At 44.7% G+C, this 19634-nt stretch overlaps 1 protein-coding gene across 2 annotated transcripts in view; it reads left to right on the top strand.

The window, feature by feature from the left end:
* Nucleotides 1–19254, top strand: part of LOC105490406 (biotinidase) — a 54498-nt gene extending 35244 nt beyond the window's left edge. For both annotated transcript variants that reach the window (XM_011755977.3, XM_011755978.3), the window contains exons 2-4: nucleotides 8006–8270; nucleotides 15497–15646; nucleotides 17737–19254. In XM_011755977.3, coding sequence (XP_011754279.2) covers nucleotides 8006–8270; nucleotides 15497–15646; nucleotides 17737–18909 — 1588 coding nt within the window. In that variant the 3' untranslated portion in view covers nucleotides 18910–19254. The remainder of the gene's footprint in view (nucleotides 1–8005; nucleotides 8271–15496; nucleotides 15647–17736) is intronic.
* The last annotated feature ends 380 nt before the right edge of the window (nucleotides 19255–19634 follow it).

The raw sequence follows: 19634 nt of genomic DNA, 5'->3' as shown, positions 1-19634 counted from the left end.
GGCTCACTGCAACCTCTGCCTCCCAGGTTCAAGCTATTCCCCTGCCTCCCATGTAGCTAGGATTACAGCGCCCACCACCATGCCTAGCTAATTTTTTTGTACTTTTAGTAGAGTTGGGGTTTCACCATGTTGGCCAGGCTGGTCCTGAACTCCTGACCTCAGCTGATCCACCCACCTTGGCCTCCCAAAGTGCTGGGATTACAGGTGTGAGTCACCATGCCTGGCCTCAAGGATTATTCTTTTGATTCGGGGGAACAGGGTTCCTTGGCCCTATTACCCACCACATTGTTCTCCACACTGCATCCTGACCATCTTCATCTGCATTTTTCACTCCTGAGTACTGGCGGAGATGAGCACAAGGGTAATGGGACTTGATGTAGTGACACTGTATCCACCACAGGCTTAGAGAGGTTACATCCACCACAGGCTTAGAGATTCTGTATCCATCACAGGCTTAGTGAGGTTGCATCCATCATACAGTTATGTTGCACCCATCATACATCTAGAGATGTTGTATGCACTATACAATCAGCAATATTGTGTCCATCATATGTTTAATAATCACAAAAAGCCATTACATTGCCCACATTTCTGAGCACATCTTCCCTGAAAATTTTGACATGTGGTTCTAGGACGTCACATTTTCCACGCACTGGTTTTTTTTCTTCTGGATGTCAAGCCCTCAGGTCCACATTATCTAGAAGGTGGTTCTTTCAGGTAGTCCAAGAAGGAAATGGGGGAGAAATTTCCCAAAGGCTTTTAAAAGCAATACCTTGCTGACACTCATTGAAACTCATTTCAGAGAATTCGATGATGGTTTTTGGAAACCATAAGCATTCCAGAAGAACAGAGTAGCTAGAAGTGCCCCCACCATTCATGTGTCCCAGGACTGACTGACGGTGGAAAAGCTTTATGTGTGTGTATTTTCCTTGCTGCCTGGTCAAGGTCTCCAATCAATAGTTTAAAACTTTTTCACAGTTCATTTTCGACCACTCAGGATTTCCTTTAACTTTCCTGCAAACTCAAATATGTATTTAAAAATAATCTGTTCCATTTTTGCAGGATATGGTTGAAAGATATTTCAGATTATCTAGTCTACCATATTGCCCCCCACCTTTTTTAAAATCAGGAACTTTAAGCAAAAACCAATAACAACCGGGTTCTTCAATGGTATTCCTGCCATGGCTAAGACAAGCACTGAGTCCTTTAACTGACCTGCATCAAGTTGCTTAGGGAGATTTTTCCCTCTAGTTTTGAGTGTTTAATGCTTTCTTTGCTGCTTATTTTCACTCAATATGGTAGAAACACTTTGAAATCTGCCCAAATTCCATCAGCCCTATTGGAGAGGCACCTGAGAAATGAAGATGATGTTTCTGACTCATATCTTTCTTTGACATAAGGCAAAGATAGGAGTCAGAATAGAGGATAAGGCCGGGCGCGGTGGCTCAAGCCTGTAATCCCAGCACTTTGGGAGGCCGAGACGGGCGGATCACGAGGTCAGGAGATCGAGACCATCCTGGCTAACCCGGTGAAACCCCGTCTCTACTAAAAAATACAAAAAACTAGCCGGGCGAGGTGGCGGGCACCTGTAGTCCCAGCTACTCGAGAGGCTGAGGCAGGAGAATGGCGTGAACCCGGGGGGCGGAGCTTGCAGTGAGCTGAGATCCGGCCACTGCACTCCAGCCTGGGCGGCAGAGCGAGACTCTGTCTCAAAAAAACAAAAAAACAAAAACAAAAACAAAAAAAACAAAAAACAAACAAACAAAAAAAACAAACAGAATAGAGGATATACATTCCTTTATCTTCTCCTCAAGTGCTTCTCCAAGTGTGACTCAGACCAGGAGCATCAGCATCACCTGGGAATTTGCCATAAAATGCAGATTCTCAGACCCTATTCCATACCTACTCAATCAAAACTTTCAGGCATGGGCTCCAGAGACCTGTGTGTTCAAGTCCTCGGGTGACTCTGATGGCATGCTCACATTTGAGACCCTCTGCTCTGGTCTGATCACCCAGAATCTCCCTTGGGAGAGCTACCTTGAAATTTCTGCTTACTTCCCCCACAGCATATTGAAGACTCTGCAGTGGTTGTTTTGTTTTGTTTTGTTTTGTTTTGAGACAGAGTCTCACTCTGTCGCCCAGGCTGGAGTGCAATGGTGCGATCTAGGCTCACTGCAACCTCCACCTCCCGGGTTCAAGCGATTCTCCTGCCTCAGCCTCCTGAGTAGCTGGGATTACAGGCACGTGCCACCACGCCCGTCTAACTTTTTGTATTTTTAGTACAGACAGGGTTTCACCTCCGCAGTGGTCGTTAAAGCTTGACCACTAAATTGCCCTGGTTCTTCAGCATGCACTAGGCAGGCTGGACCAGAAGCCGGGAGACCTGGCTCCCAGTCTCATTCTCATTACTAACCAGTCCTGGAGTTTTCCCTCACCATGAAAATGGGATATTTACCATCTGCTTTCTCTGCTTTGTGTTGCAGGAAGATAAAAAAAATAATAATAATGGATATTCAAACGGCTTATGTTGCATGTAAAATGCAATGTGGCATTGATTGTAGATCCCTTAATTCAGACAGATTTCCCCAGGCAGACGCTGTGTGTCACAGGGGAATGGACAGCATCACTTTTTACATCCAGTCATATTCTATGAAATTGCAACGAATTCGAACTTGTGACTATAAAAGATGCCATTGTGGGAGTGTGGTGAATAAAAAACAGCTTTCATGAAACTCAAATCTTGAAAATCAATGCTTTCTGGGTCTTCTTTAACTGTAAAAGAGATAGATTAAGTATTAGAAATGGAGAAGGAAAGGAGGGAAAAAGCCATCCATTTACTGCTTAAGAATGTCTCTGCTATCGCGATACCTAAGGTCACATGCGTAGCCACTTGGGTTAATGATACTCAGTTTGTCCACAGAGTGGCAGTAGCAACTGTCTGAGAATCCGTCTCCGCTGGGTTCCTTCTGTCTACAGAAAGTGAAAGACAGACTGTTATTCAAATTCCACATGCAAAAAAAGCCTTCTTACATTAAATACCTAGGTATTTCAGGAAGAAGTTTTATTTGACTTAAATTGTGAAGGCAGTTTCTCATTTGAGGAAAAGAAAGATAACATGTTTCGGTTGAAATGTGAAGATCCTTTGATTGCACATTTAGTTTCCTAGGATAAATTATTCTAGCCAGTGGAGCAGAAACTGGCTAATCAAAGGAACAGTGCACAGTTACACTTCTGTATATCATTCTCTTTTTTGAAAATAACAGCTGGAATTTTTTAAAAAGTGAAATTACAATTTACCACCTCAACTCAGAGGACATATTAGCTTGATAACTTATTCACGGTTGCTGGTGAGTTCAGGCTTAAATATCAGCTGCCACTCACAAGTGTTTACACTTGACCTTTCCGAATGAGACATCAAACGTCTTGGTAGTGGGTGGGTTTAAACAAAGCTGCCCACGCGAGAACCATTGTGGAGCTTCTTGTTCCGGGGCCAGTCATGGACAAGCTCATGACCAGCACGCTCAGATGCAACAATCAGATAACAAGAGGCAAGAGAAGATTTTCTGGGAAATAAAAGATCATTTTTGTGATTTCTTTAAATTCAGATCATATTAATTAGGTGGAGATAGACATTATTTCTCCTGTTTATGTAAAATAATTTAGACAATGAAGTCACGAAATTCATGAGAATAATTTAAAAACTGTTGGAACTTCCCAATGTTTTTCTTGGCATTTAGTCACTACACATAGAAATGTATACTATGCCGACTCCTAATGACTTAGCAGGTCCCTCAGGCTTTGTTCCACAGGATGTGACATTTCCTCTGCCAACTTTTCCTGCCTCCTTTCCCAATCATAGGACTGCTGTTCTCCCTGACAAGTAAAGAATGACAAGAACTTTTATTTTAAAAGATGTTTTATGTATCTTTTAAATATTTTTAATGTATATATCTGCCTCTGAAATTATTAAGAATGGCTTAATAATAATCCCTTTCATCTTATTGCAGAAGGCACTATTGTAATAGCATGACTAGGAAGGAAACATAGCTAAGTATTAAGATGAATCATTTAGCAAGGTGGGGAAAAATCCCTTGTGTGTAAAAATATCTAGTGATTGACATGTTACCAAATTTATACAAAATAAATTTCCATGTAATTGAGACTGATTTTTCCTCTTAGATGGAAAGAACCTTCCTGATCAGGAGTGGTGTTGGGGGAATGTTTTCCTTATGAAATGAGAAACAGAGCTTCTGTAGGGCCATCTGAGATCAGGATGCTTGCTTCAAGATACCACTCTGCCGCTCTCCCCACCTGCCAAGTGTTTCCTGTCTCGCGGCTGCTTCCTATTGGCTTATTGTAAGGATTTTGACTTCTATGCTGCATGAACCGGGGAGTCACTGGAAGAGTTTCAGAGGTGCACCTTGGTAGACTCATGCTTTCTCTGGATCTCATTGGCTGCTCTTATGAGTCCAGAATGGAAGAGGATGAGGACAAATGCAGGGGGATGTTAGGAGACCACTGGGCAGGTCCCTGTCATTTCTCTCTCTCTGATTCCTTTTGCTGCCACTTTCTCCTTGTCCCCTTGGCTCCAGCCCCCTGTCGTCCTTGCTGTTTCTTGCACCTGTGAGGCATGTTCCTGCCTCAGGCTCTCTGCCTGCTGTGCTGTCACTCCGCAGACCCACGTGACTTCCTCCTGAAGCCCCTTCAGGCCTCTGTTCAAACATCACCCTCTCATCGAGGCCTTCCTTGACCACACTGCTTAAAATTGTCCCCCTTGCTTCACCCTACCACCTTCACTGCCTCATTTCTCCTTTGCACTTACTCACCATCTGACATGGTTATCCAGAGCACGGGCCCCACGAGGAAGGGTCTGTCTTGTCCACTGCTGGACCCCTGACACCTACCCCTGGGGCTGGCCCACAGTTGGGAATTGCATGGCTGTCTGAAGCCAGCACCCTCCTGGTTCTGTTGTTCCCTGGAAGGGGGTTCAGTGTACCCCACGAACCAAGGCCCTCATCTCAGAGGGCATGCACATGGTCGCCGCCTCAACTGTGCATTCACACTGGGCCCTTCCTGCAGTTTACTCTCCTATGTCAGATGCCCTTCAATGAAAGCAAGTACATTGCCACCATGTCACACCTCTAGTTACCATTTTCTTTATGGTCCAGGTCCTGACCAGCTCTAAAGATGGGCCAGCTGCTGTATTTCCAAGAACCCCATGACTTCCAGGGCCCCTTGTTCCCAGGGAAGCCCCACACCCCAGTCGTCCTGTGCATAACCTCATGGGCCAGCACCTGGTAGCTGCTGGAAGGCTGGGCCCCTCCAGTCCTACCTCTAGTCCTGCCACTTTACAACTGAGCACCTCCCGCTGCAGCCTGCTGAGTCCTTCAGAGTCCTTGCCGCTGGCCCTGTTTACTTTTTTCTGAGAAGGTATCTGTGATGCCAAAGAGAGAAAAGCAGCATTTGCTAATTTGGATAAAATGTTTCCTTGGGAAGGGCAAATTGATGTTCAGTTGTCCCTCAGTATCTGTTGGGACTGGTTCCAGGACCCCTGTGGATACCAAAACCCTCAGATGCTCAAGTTCCTTATATCAAATAGTGTAAAATTTACGTATAACCTAAACACTTCCTCCTGTACACTTCAAATCATCTCTAGATCCCTTACACTACCTAATACAATCTAAATGCTATATAAATAATTGTTGTACTGTATTTTTTAAATTGCTTTTTTTTTTAATTGTTGTGCTATTATTTTATTGGACTCCCCTCTCCCCCTCCTGCCCCAGTAATTTCAATCCAAGGTTGGTAGAATCCATGGATGCAGAAACAATGGATACTGAGGGCCGGCTGACTAGACCTATTTTTGTTGTAATTACTCATTCTCTTCTACCTCATTAAGCTTGGTTCTTTCAAGCATGAATACCTGGTTGAATCTGCATAACCTCTTATTATCGACCTACCTTTGTTCACACACAAATGATTGCTGCTTAGAGCTCTCCTACTAGGCTCCTTTGGTAAAATAAATTTTATTTTCTCAAGATAGAAAGAAATGTGATACCTTGCAGGTTCTGTGGTTTCCTTGTTTTGCTGGATTGCAAGTTCTTCAGGCTTAAACAAATACTCTGTACCCCAACATCGGTAGTACCCAGCTCTCAGTTGAGAAAGAGATGTAATTAATGTGAATGCCACTCTTGGCCCCAGGCACTCCTGACCTGCCTCCACTGGGGACTGGTTCATACCCTCCTCTCCTGGCCTCAGTTTCCACACCTCTTAGTGAGGCCTTTACCTTATACTTCAGAAATATTGTCAGTATGATTTTGAAGATGAAAGTTCACCCCAAAAACCGCTCTCTGTTATCACTGTGAAACCAGAGATGGAATGGAAAAATGGATTTCTGAGACATTTTAAATTATTCCTTGCTTGTCTTTAGAGGCAAAATTCAGATAAGAAAGCTTATCAATTATACTTTTGTTTCTACTCAAAAACTCATGACTACTCACTCAAAAGCTCCTTGTTCTTATCTTAAAACATTGTTTACAGTGTCCCAGATGAATGGCAACAAATCCTGGGGTTTGCTGTTTGGATGGTACATTTATTCCCTGGGGAAAGAAGTAACAGTTTGAGATGGAGCAGGGTTGGGGTGGGAGAATACTTCTCATTCTGAGGAATATCTAATTTTGCCAAGATGAGCATTCCTGGTTCTTAGTCTATTGATGAAAATAACTGGTTTGTTTCTGGAACTTTTGACAAAAAAATAAATAAATTTGTAGCTGAGGGAGTTTGGTTTTAAAATGCAAACACAGGAGTTATGAGTCAAGACTTGGACAGGGTGTCATTTTCTTTTTAAAGGGCAGCAGTATGATTCTTGGATTTGTCTTTGTTATCTTGACTTTTAATCCAGATTCCTGGGCAGTTGGTCAGCCCCAGGACATCTCCAGGGGCAGGTGGCCTGGCTTTGGCACACTACCCAGTAAATCTCTGCCTGAGAGGATGCTTCAGCTGGGAGGCCAGCCTGATTTTTAAAGGCAGAATTGGACTATTTACTCTCGAACACTCAGTAACACACACTGTTTAGAAAGACACATTCCTATTCTGGGAGGTAGGAGGAGACACACAGAAGTGTCATTTACTTCTAGTCTTTTCTGGTGGAAGCTATGAAACTGAGTTTACTTTCTGGAAATTTGTAGTTTATTTTCTAGAAAATTGCATTTGATCACTGCAAAAAGGCTTTTATTTCCAAATGAGTAGGCTTTGGAGCAAGAGTTTTGGAGTCACAGAGACAGAGTTAAGAAAGTGACAGTGTGCAGTGGCGATTCTCAAGTTCAAGGAGGAAAAATAACATGCTTTTATTGGGAGACTTTGCTTGTCTATAAAAGAAAGGAGCTATTGGCATTTATGTAGAAGTCAGCAGTTTCTTGGCACCAAATAAATAATTTTGTTGTGAATCGAGGGAGAATTATCCATAGTATTTTTTACTAACCAAAGAAATGCAAGGAGAATTGTAATTCATCAGGTTTTGATGGTCAGGAAAGTCAAGCTGTGTTATTAGGGTCATGACAATCACAGACATTACGGATGGCTGACCTGTCGTGTGTTTGTGTGGATAGAGGGCAGAGGGTGGAGTGTGAAATATATCACAGAATTATGTCAAATAATCTGGATAATTACTATTGCTTAAAATTGAAGTGCACAGCTAGAAAAGTGGGTAGTGATGCACTACGGTCTTGCTGAACACTGGGTAAGAAAATCATGGCAAACGTTGAGTCTGTTTTGGAAATGTTCTAAAACCAGACTATTAACACAGTGAGCCATTTTAAATGTGGCTTGCTACGTGTTTGGAGAGAAACACATACTCTTTTATTAGGAACATGAAACAAACTCTTTGAGCCGCAGTATCACTGCGAGTGAGTTTAATTGCTGGGATTAATAAATCACAGCTGCGAACGTTAAATTCTTGGCAGGATTCTTTATTCAGCTGTTTTCCCCTTGCCCCATTACATTCCAGATTTATGGTCTGCATTATGTCTGGAGCCAGAAGTAAGCTTGCTCTTTTCCTCTGCGGCTGTTACGTGGTTGCCCTGGGAGCCCACACCGGGGAGGAGACCATGGCTGAACATCACGAGGCTGAATATTACGTGGCTGCCGTGTACGAGCATCCATCCATCTTGAGTCCGAACCCTCTGGCTCTCATCAGCCGCCAGGAGGCCTTGGAGCTCATGAACCAGAACCTTGACATCTATGAACAGCAAGTGATGACTGCAGCCCAAAAGGCAAGAATGCTTCTCAGAACCTGAGTTTCTCTCGTAGAACAGAGCAAATTGCTCTTTATCCCTTGAGTAAATCCCTTTACCCCTTGGGTAATCCTAGGCTTCCTACCAGCCTCTGAAAAATCATCCAACGACTGGGCGCGGTGGCTCAAGCCTGTAATCCCAGCACTTTGGGAGGCGGAGGCGGGCGGATCACGAGGTCAGGAGATCGAGACCATCCTGGCTAACACGGTGAAACCCTGTCTCTACTAAAAATACAAAACATTAGCCGGGCGAGGTGGCGGGCGCCTGTAGTCCCAGCTACACGGGAGGCTGAGGCAGGAGAATGGCGTGAACCCGCGAGGCGGAGCTTGCAGTGAGTCGAGACTGCGCCACTGCCCTCCAGCCTGGGCGACTGAGCGAGACTCCGTCTCAAAACAAAAACAAAAACAAAACCAATCATCCAGCTAGTTAACCTGAGTTGAATTAGTCAGTTGGATTAGGAGCCTTACCCCTCAGAGAGTGGTCCGTGGACTGGCAGCATCAGCATCCCCTGGGAGCTTGTTAGAAATGTAGAATCCTTTGGGAGGCCGAGACGGGCGGATCACGAAGTCGGGAGATCGAGACCATCTGGCTAACACGGTGAAACCCCGTCTCTACTAAAAAATACAAAAAACTAGCCGGGCGAGGTGGCGGGCGCCTGTAGTCCCAGCTACTCGGGAGGCTGAGGCAGGAGGATGGCGTGAACCCGGGAGGCGGAGCTTGCAGTGAGTCGAGACTGCGCCACTGCACTCCAGCCTGGGCGACTGAGCGAGACTCCGTCTCAAAAAAAAAAAAAAAAAAAAAAAAAAAAAAGAAAAGAAAAAGAAATGCAGAATCTTGGAGCGCACCCCAGACCTACCGAATCAGAATGTGCGTTTTAGCGGGATCCCCAGGTGATGCTTTCAAACACGGCAAGTATGAGAAGCCCAGAACTAGATCTCCGGTTCGCAAGTGTGGTTGTACATAAGAATCACCAGACAAGTGGTAAACAGTATGCTGCCTGGGTCCCAGAGAGTCCGTTGTAATTGGTGTGGAAGGGGTGTGGACTGGGCATTGGGATTGTTTTCCGGCTCCCCAGGGCAGTCTAATGTGCAGAAAAATTTGAAGATGACTGGGCGTGACGACCTCTCTGAGTCATTCAAAGCCTCACTGAAGTAGTAAACATCTGCAAGAATGCCTTTTGCTCCCTTCAGACTGTTTGGGGCTCGTTTCCGGTCTCTGTGTCGGACTGTGAACAGTCTGAGACCTTTGCCCAGACAGAACAGACCCCAAGCTGACAAAGGGAAGGTCAGTGCCAGCCTTTGTGAAGGCTTCCTGGTTGACCTGAATTTCTTGCTCCCTCCAGGAAGGGTGGGGACAAAGGAGAGGCCCCCCGGGGGCAAAGAGGGAAATGTGGTGCCAGAGGTTGCCTAAGAAAATGCCCTGCTGGAAAACACAAACCCAAAGGAAGTTTGGGCTGTAACTGGTGCAGGGTGACCAAGCGCAGCTGCTTGAGGAAGCTCTGCTGTGCCTCAACAGGATGTAAACTCATTGTGAGCAACGCTTTCCTGCTCTCTGGGAACGTACAGGGCAGAACCAGCAGGTCCTGCCCTGCCGGCAGGTCCTGCCCCAAACAGTCCCTGCCTTAGAGCAGGGCGGTCAGGATGGCCTGGACAGCCACAGCAATTAAAAAAGTGCTACGTTTTAAAAGTTTAGTCTATAATACATGTACGAAGGCTATGTGTGCGGGGTTGGGGGTGATTTTGGGGGGTATGTATGTGTGTATAACATGATGTTGAAAGGCAACTTGAAGACTTGGTCCAGCTTCTGATGGGTGACACTTCTTTTTTTTTCAACCAAGATCAACTTTTGCAAGGGTGACACTTTTCTTTAGTTCCAACCTGACGTACGGTTTCTCCTTGAACACCTTCAGTGGCTCAGAACTCTCAGTCTCACAGGCCCATTTGTTCCAATGGTGGGAACTTCTGGACAGATCTTCCTTTCAATGAGCAGCAGTCAGCCTCCCCGTAACTGCCACCACGATTCCGTCCTCACAGCTAAAGGGAGCAGGCCGTGTCCCTTACCGCGGCATGCCATCTTCTCCACCTTTGAGGGCAGCTGTCATGACCCCCAGCATCTGTCCCCCAGGCTATATCCTCAGTCTCTTCCACAGTTCCTTAGGAGACTCAGTTTCCAAACCTTCTACTAAAGACTTCCACGTGTTCTCTGTGCTCAGAACTGTATGTAGCTCTCCCGATTCTAACAGGGGCAGGATGGAGAATTCTCACCTGTCTCATTCTAGATGTTGTCCCCAGCAAACCGCTGGCAGCCACACATCTCACTGTGGGTTATGTATAAGGCACTTGCTGTCAACTAAAACACCTTTTCACACGAGCAGACACACATGCTGCCGTTGCCATCCTGTACTTATAAAGGTGATTGATTTAAGCTGAGGGCAAGACTTCACATTTATGCTGTGAAATTTCATCATTCCAGCCTGTTGGGCTATTTAGGGATCTTTACTGACATCCCAAGTATCAGTTACCTTTACGTCATTCACACATTTGATACACACCTCATTTATGTCTATGCTGAAGTCAGTGTAAAAAAAACCCAGGCTATGCCCTCAGACCTCCTGATGACACTGATCTCCTAGAGGGCAGGCATTCTCTTGATAGAGATGTTTGCCTGCATGGCACTGAGTCCAGCACCTGAAATGTCATCTGCCTCTTGCTTCCCTCCCCTGTCCACCGGACCATTCTGAGACATTTGGCAAATGACACACTGAAACCCAGACTGTGACTGTAGAATTCTCCTGCATTCACCTTTCCATAACCTGCCCCCAAAGGAAGCACTTAACACGGTTTTGTTGAACCCACGCCAGCTGCACAGCATCACTCCGTCTCTATTTGTTTTCCAGGACCAGGATGAAGCTGTTGATATGATCACTTTTAGAATTTACAGATATCTCAGTTCCCATACCTGGTTCTATGTTTTGTGTTGGTTTGTTTTCCAGCAGCACTTTTATTTTTCCTTACACGATGATGTGTTGCTGGGGCCTAATGTTCTCACATAACAGTAGAAAACCGTAATTTGTTGTCCTCTCTTTAAAGAATCGAGAATTGCATACAGAAAAACCTTACATAAATTTAAAAGGATGAATACATTTACAGGAGTAAATGCAAACAACTTTCAATTCAGACAAGTAACAACCCATGGTGTTCTGGCAAAAAACATCAGCTAACAAAGGAAGCTGGGTCCTAAGTCTTGGACTTTCCAACCCTTACAGACCAGCAGCACAGAAACTACTGGTTCAGGAGCCCTTGCCAGTCTCTAGAGAAATCCCAGAACACGCAACCCTGACACATTAATACCCTGCACAGATCAGAGACTGCTGGCCACGCAGGCTCACCAAGCCGCAGACTTGTCTTCCATAAGCACTTTCTTACCTTAGCCACAAAGTGACCAAGCCACATGTACTGAGGGTTGAAAATCAAAGATATGTACAGGGTATTAAGCAAATCTGGTTATATGTTTTAAAGCAACTTCTAAGACAAATTGATAGCAAGTTTGTGTGAAAGTTTTATATCAAAGTTGTTATAAGAGGTTCCTGAGCAAACCAATTGAAATACAGTCATGCATTGCTTAATGACAGGGATATGTTCTGAAAGGATGCATCATTAGGCCATTGTGTCATTGTGCATGCCTCATAGCATATACTTACACAAACCTACATGGTAGGGCCTACTATGCACCTGGGCTATATGGTATGGCCCATTGTTCCTAGGTTATAAACCTTTACAGCATGTTACACTGAACACTGTAGAGTTGTAGCAAATGGTAAGCATTTGTGTATGTAAACATAGAAAAGGTACAATAAAAATTCAGTACTATAATCTTATGGAACCACCATCACATATGTGGTCTGTCATTGACCAAACTGTCATTATGCAGTGCATGACTATATTTCTGTCTCAGTAGAGGCATTCATAGGGGAAAAACAGAGTCCAGTTTCAAGGTGATTCAGCTGGGCAGTCACTTGGGTTTGTAACCTTCATTCCTCAGAAGGAAGGGGTTCTTGATCTCATTGAGGTCTACCAGAAAGTTGCTGAAGCCATTTATCAGCAATGCAAATTACTTCCTAGATATCCTCATCACATCAGACCCAAAGTTTTGCCCCAGCTCAGGTTTGGTTCCTCTCCTCATTCCTGGTTGATAATAATCTAGTATGTATACATAATTTCAATGTTCTTCTCCGTGAAGAATCATTCGGTGCTCTCAAAGTTTTGTTTTTAATAAAGAAAAATGTCTATCCAACTATAATTTTCAAAAATCTGAAAAGATGACTCATGCAAATATAGAATGAATAAAGCTTTTATTTAATTCATTAATTAAGGAACCAGTAAGATGGTAAAGCTGGTTCAAAGGAAAATTTGAGGAATGGAAATGTGTATATCAGTCAGTCCACTGATTGTTGAAATGAATTTCCTAATAGATGCAAAACTGGGTAATGTCCTATAGGGCAATACAATTGTAATCTTTGAGGTGATCTTTTAAATAACAAAGTCAAACAGTGGTACATTCTGTAGCTAATTAAAGAATAATGGAGTGAGCCTGTTAAACAATACCCTAGTATAATTTGGAAAGCCTGCATCTCCATCTTTGCCTTATTTTTAGGTTTGTGATAATTTTTCTTTACACGTTCATTGCTAAGTGTGCAATGAGATGATACTGTACTGGAAGGAACATACATTGGTATAATATTTCTGGAAAGCAGTTTGGCGGTGTGTGTTAAGAACTTAAAAGTTTAATTTTTAGGCCAGGTGCTGTGGCGTATGCCTGTAATCCCAGCACTTTGTGAGGCCAAAGCGGGCGGATCACTTGAATTCAGGAGTTTGAGACCAGCCTGATGGTCTCAAACCATCTCTACTAAAAATCTCTACTAAAAATACAAAATTTAGCCAGGTGTGGTGGCGCATGTCTGTAATCCCAGCTACTCAGGAGGCTAAGGCACGAGAATTACTTGAACCCAGGAGGCGGAGGTTGCAGTGAGCCGAGATCACAACACTGCACTCCAGCCTGGGCGACAGACCAAGACCGTCTCTCAGAAAACAAAACAAAACTTAAAACTCTAATTTTTATACCCTTTGACCCAGTAATTTCACTTGTAAGACTTTCTTCCAAAGAAATAATCAGAGATGCAATCAAAGATTTGTGTGAAGTATATAATTATGCAATAAGTGTTTTAGGCACACTATGCAGATGGTTACCACAGTTTTCTTTTTATTACAAAAAGTTGGGGACACTTCAAATTCCAATAATAGAGGGTAAACTATGGCATCCTCTTAAATATGATGTGGCCCTATTACAAATGTATTTTTGAAAGCGTGTGTGTGTGTGTGTGTGTGTGTGTGTGTGTGACTGAGTTTCACTCTATCACCCAGTCTGGAATGCAATGGAGTGATCTCACCTCACCACAACCTCCACCTCCCAGGTTCCAGTGATTCTCCTGCCTCAGCCTCCCGAGTAGCTGGGATTACAGGTGCACACCACCATGCCTGGCTAATTTTTGTAGTTTTAATAGAGATGGGGTTTCATCATGTTGGCCAGGCTGGTCTCGAACTCCTGAGCTCAGGTGATCTGCCCACCTGGGCCTCCCAAAGTGTTGGGATTACAGGCATGAGCCACCATGCTTGGTCGTATTTTTAAAGGTCGTATTTTTAATGAGGAAAGTCAAGATGTAAAACCATGTATTTATTATTATGTCCATTATATACACATATACAGGTATACAGAGAGAGAAAAAATAATGAAAATATCCAAAATAGGCCGGGCGCGGTGGCTCAAGCCTGTAATCCCAGCACTTTGGGAGGCCGAGACGGGTGGATCTCAAGGTCAGGAGATCGAGACCATCCTGGCTAACCCGGTGAAACCCCGTCTCTACTAAAAAATACAAAAAACTAGCCGGGCGAGGTGACGGGTGCCTGTAGTCCCAGCTACTCGGGAGGCTGAGGCAGGAGAATGGCGTGAACCCGGGAGGCGGAGCTTGCAGTGAGCTGAGATCTGGCCACTGCACTCCAGCCTGGGTGACAGAGCGAGACCCCATCTCAAAAAAAAAAAAAAAAAAAAAAAAAGAAAATATCCAAAATATTAACAATAAGTATCTGTTATAGAATTATGATTTTTTTCCCCCTGTTTTCCAAATTTTCTACATTTAAAGTTTTGAAGCTTTTATAACCAGGAAAAAAATTTAAAAGTTTGCAATGTATTCCAGAAATAAGTGTCTCAAACTTTGCTAATTTGAATTATTCATGCCTTCTCTGCCTGCCTTCTCCACCTTCCTCCCTGGGGCTGGTGTTCCCGACTTGACATTTTAAACCCTGTAAGTGGAGAGCAGTGGAAGAATGACGCCCCAGCCCTGAGAGCTGAGGGCTGCCCTGTTTGTATTTTTTTAGCTTGCTGTAAATGTCACAGGGAGCCCCAGGCCATCACAGCCAGGAAGCACAGGATGTTACCAGGTGTGGGAAAAGGCCTTTAGGGTGGCCAGAGTCCCAAAGGGAGCCTCCTAATTCCCAGCTGGGGAATGGAGATTTCAAGTGAGTTCTTGTTTCCAGGCTGAGATCAACACACTTGCGTCTTACCCACTGGCCCAGTGGGTCCTAACCTTGGCTACAAATGAGACTCACCCAGGGGGCCTTTAAACAAACACTGTTGCCAGTATCCCACCCACAGTCAATTAAATCAGACTTCGCAGGGGAGGGCCCCAGCATCAGTGCTTTTCAGGAGTTCCCCACCTGATTTAGATGCACAATGAAAGTTGACAACCACCAGACCGAAGATGCCACATGTGTTAATGGGCCCAGTGTATTCAAGGCCCTGTAGTCAGCCCCATCTCCCCTGGTGCCCTAAGAACTCTAAATCCTTTCTAGCTATTTGCTTGTCAAACTCCTGAGCTTACTTTCATTCCCTCCTTCCCTCACATGACCCCAGGCACAGGTAATGGTTGTTCCTAGAGGACTTTGTCTTTGTTCCTTGGGGATCAGGTGAAGCGAGACAGTATCCCGAAGACTAAGGTCTCTGAGGACAGTAAAGACACTATGTCTGAGCCTCCGGTTCTGGTACAGAGTAGCTTCGTGATGGTTGCCGAGTGAATGAACAGAAGAATGAACGAATGCAGCGGTCTTCCCATCGTCTCATAACAGACTATTCTTCGATGTTTTCCTTTTCAGGGTGTACAGATTATAGTGTTTCCAGAAGATGGCATTCATGGATTCAACTTTACAAGAACATCCATTTATCCATTTTTGGACTTCATGCCGTCTCCCCAGGTGGTCGGGTGGAACCCATGCCTGGAGCCTCGCCGTTTCAATGACACGGAGGTGATTTTGGCCTTTTTCCTCCATAGGCTGAGGGTACACAGAGATGAACTAAGTCAGGGACCAGAAGCTATGACATGTTAACTGAGATCAAAAGGAGCCCTTAGGATCCCAAAAATCCAACCCAGACTCCCAAAGATCCACGTGCCACATGTTCATTCCATTAAAGAATGTCTGACGTTACAAGGCACTTATTCATCTACGGATCTTTCCATTTATTAATTATCTTATTCATCTACGGATCTTTCCCTTTATTAATTATACAAGAAATACAGGAATGTATACTTAAGCCAAACCAAAACAAACCAAAAGTTAAAAAAGAAAAGTTCATCTTCACCACAGCCTGCCCCTCGTCCTATGCCCTTGCTTAGAGAAACTGCCATCAACAATTTGATGTGCATTCAGCTGTATTCTTTTCCATGCATTTCATAGTTATTGACATCCTCTTTTTTTGTTTGTTTGTTTGTTTTTGTTTTTGTTTTTGTTTTTTGAGACAGTCTTGCTCTGTCCCCGAGGCTGGAGTGGCGCAATCTTGGCTCACTGCAAGCTCCGCCTCCCAGGTTCACGCCATTCTCCTGCCTCAACCTCCCGAGTAGCTGGGACTACAGGTGCCTGCCACCACGCCCAGCTAATTTTTTTTTTTTTTTTTGTATTTTAGTAGAGACGGGATTTCACCGTGTTAGCCAGGATGGTCTCAATCTCCTGACCTCGTGATCCATCCACCTCGGCCTTACAAAGTGCTGGGATTACAGGCGTGAGCCACCGCACCCGGCCTTGACATCCTCTTTTTAAGCCTACTATATGCTTATTCACTTTTAAATGTTTGCTATTATATTTTTGTAAACATGTTCAAGTTTTTCTGTAAAATAAAATTTTTAGAAATGAAATCCCTCAGGCCAGGTACGGTGACTCACTCCTGTAATCCCAGCACTTTGGGAGGCTAAAGTGGGCAGATCACCTGAGGCTGGGAGTTTGCGACCAGCCTGACCAACATAGAGAAACCCCATCTCTACTAAAAATACAAAATTAGCCAGGGGTGGTGGTGCATGCCTGCAATCCAGCTACTCGGGAGGCTGAGGTAGGAGAATCACTTGAACCCAGGAGGCAGGGGTTGCGGTGAGCCAAGATCGCGCCCCTGTACTCCAGCCTGGGCAACAGGAGCAAAACTCCGCCTCAAAAAAAAATGGAATCCCTCAAAGGATATATACATTTTTAAATGATATTAAAGAGTACCAAATTTCCCCTTAAAAACTTTGATTTCACTTTACAACCCCAGTAATACAGTATGAGTGCCTCTTTTTTCATCCTTTGGTCAATGCAAGATAGAATAATCTTTTGAGCCTGGGCACGTTGGTTCACATCTGTAATCCCAGCATTTTAGGAGGCCGAGGCTGGCGGATAGGTTGAGCTTATGAGTTCGAGACCTGCCTGGCCAACATGGTGAAACCTCGTCTCTACAAAAAATACAAAAATTAGCTGGATGTGGTGATGCATGCCTGTAGTCCCAGCCACTCGGGGGGCTGAGGTGGGAGGATGGCTTGAGCCTGGGAGGCAGAGGTTGCAGTGAGCCAAGATTGTGCCACTGCACTCCAGCCTGGGCAACAGAGCCAGACTCTGCCTCAAAAAAAAAGAAAAGAAAAGAAAAAGAATAATCTTTTGAATTGTTGCCAGTCTTATGCAGGTGAGAAATGATAGCTATCTCGTTGCTTTAGTTTGCATTTCTCTCTCACTAATGAGACTGAGCATGTTTTGAGATGTTCGCAGGCCATTTTTCTTTGTTCTTCTGTGAATCACCTATCTATATCCTTTGCACATTTTCAGTAGTGATTGCTTTTTTCTTATTGATATACGATAGCTGTTTATTATGGATACAATATAAGTAGTTTTGTATTTAAAAATTGTGAGAGCCAAGTACAATGGTGCACACCTGTAGTCCCAGCTTCTTAGGAGGCTGAGACGAGAGGATTGCTTGAGGCCAAGAGTTTGAGTCCAGCCTGGGCAATATAACAAGACCCTGTCTCTTGAAAAAAAAATAAAACAAGCAAAAGGAAGGATTTTAAAAGCTCATGTATTGATACCTTTTTTTCCTCTAGGTGCTCCAGCGCCTGAGTTGTATGGCCATCAAGGGAGATATGTTCTTGGTGGCCAATCTTGGGACAAAGCAGCCTTGTCATAGCAGTGACCCAGGGTGCCCAAATGATGGGAGATACCAGTTCAACACAAATGTCGTGTTCAGCAATAAGGGAACCCTTGTTGACCGCTACCGTAAACACAACCTGTACTTTGAGGCAGCGTTTGATGTTCCTCTTAACGTGGATCACATCACCTTTGATACCCCCTTTGCTGGCAGGTTTGGCATCTTCACGTGCTTTGATATATTGTTCTTTGACCCTGCCGTCAGACTCCTCAGAGACTACAAGGTGAAGCATGTTGTGTACCCGACTGCCTGGATGAACCAGCTCCCACTCTTGGCAGCAATTGAGATTCAGAAAGCTTTTGCTGTTGCCTTTGGCATCAACGTTCTGGCAGCTAATGTCCACCACCCAGTTCTGGGGATGACAGGGAGTGGCATACACACCCCTCTGGAGTCCTTTTGGTACCATGACATGGAGAATCCCGAAAGTCACCTTATAATTGCCCAGGTGGCCAAAAATCCAGTGGGTCTCATTGGTGCAGAGAATGCAACAGGCGAAACGGACCCATCCCATAGTAAGTTTTTAAAAATTTTGTCAGGCGATCCGTACTGTGAGAAGGATGCTCAGGAAGTCCACTGTGATGAAGCCACCAAGTGGAACATGAATGCTCCTCCCACATTTCACTCTGAGATGATGTATGACAATTTCACCCTGGTCCCTGTCTGGGGAAAGGAAGGCTATCTCCACGTCTGTTCAAATGGCCTCTGCTGTTATTTACTTTACGAGAGGCCCACCTTATCCGAAGAGCTGTATGCCCTGGGGGTCTTTGATGGGCTTCACACAGTACATGGCACTTACTACATCCAAGTGTGTGCCTTGGTCAGGTGTGGGGGTCTTGGCTTCGGCACCTGTGGACAGGAGATCACAGAGGCCACAGGGATATTCGAGTTTCACCTGTGGGGCAACTTCAGTACTTCCTATATCTTTCCTTTGTTTCTGACCTCGGGGATGACCCTAGAAGTCCCTGACCAGCTTGGCTGGGAGAAGGACCACTATTTCCTGAGGAAGAGTGGGCTGTCCTCCGGGTTGGTGACGGCAGCTCTCTATGGGCGCTTGTATGAGAGGGACTAGGAAAAGTATGTGGTCTGTGGGGCGGACTCTGGCCATCATGGTGACAGCCTTGCACTTCCACAGGCTACAAGCCCTGGGACCACCTTTCTGCCTTAAGGGCAGGAGCCCACTTCTGTGGCACCAGATTCCACCCTGGGGACTGTGGAACAAGTAGGAGAGGCAGATTCCCTCAGTGTCTTCCTCTTAAACCTCAATCATCGAGACATTAGCTGGTATTTTCTATTCACATTTATCTTTTTCAAGCCACATCTTCCTCTAACAAATCTCTCAGTATGCAATTGGTCTCAAGCTAAAACAAAAATAAATGTCAGTTTCTATTTTACACATCCACAAGGTAGTGGCTTGGGTTTTTGTTGTTGTTGTTGTTGTTGTTGTTTTTAATCTTGTTGATCAAGTGACTTACCCAGGACATGTAAATATTTCATAAGCCTTAAACATTTTCTGAGGTAAGAAACAAGCTCTCAAAGCAAAAGCTCGATTAGAAATGGCCCCTGTGGGGAACTTTCCCATTCTGGCCAACCGGAACTCTATCCAGATGAAATGGCAATGCTAGCTCCACCGGCAGCGTCAGAAATGTAGACCTTAAAGCGGCTTTTAAAAATAGAAAAGAAGTGTTCCTCACATCTGCCAGTAATGGAATTTTCTGTCAGTAAATGGAATGTGTAGGCAGGACCTGGAATAACTGGAGAGAGTGCAGCGCTTCGGGGTGAAGGGCGGGTGGGGAC

This window comes from Macaca nemestrina, chromosome 2, assembly GCF_043159975.1.
Source record: "Macaca nemestrina isolate mMacNem1 chromosome 2, mMacNem.hap1, whole genome shotgun sequence".
NCBI classification, from domain to species: Eukaryota; Metazoa; Chordata; class Mammalia; order Primates; family Cercopithecidae; genus Macaca; species Macaca nemestrina.
The sequence above is the reverse complement of the archived record's forward strand: the minus strand, read 5'-3'. Positions and strand labels throughout refer to the sequence as shown.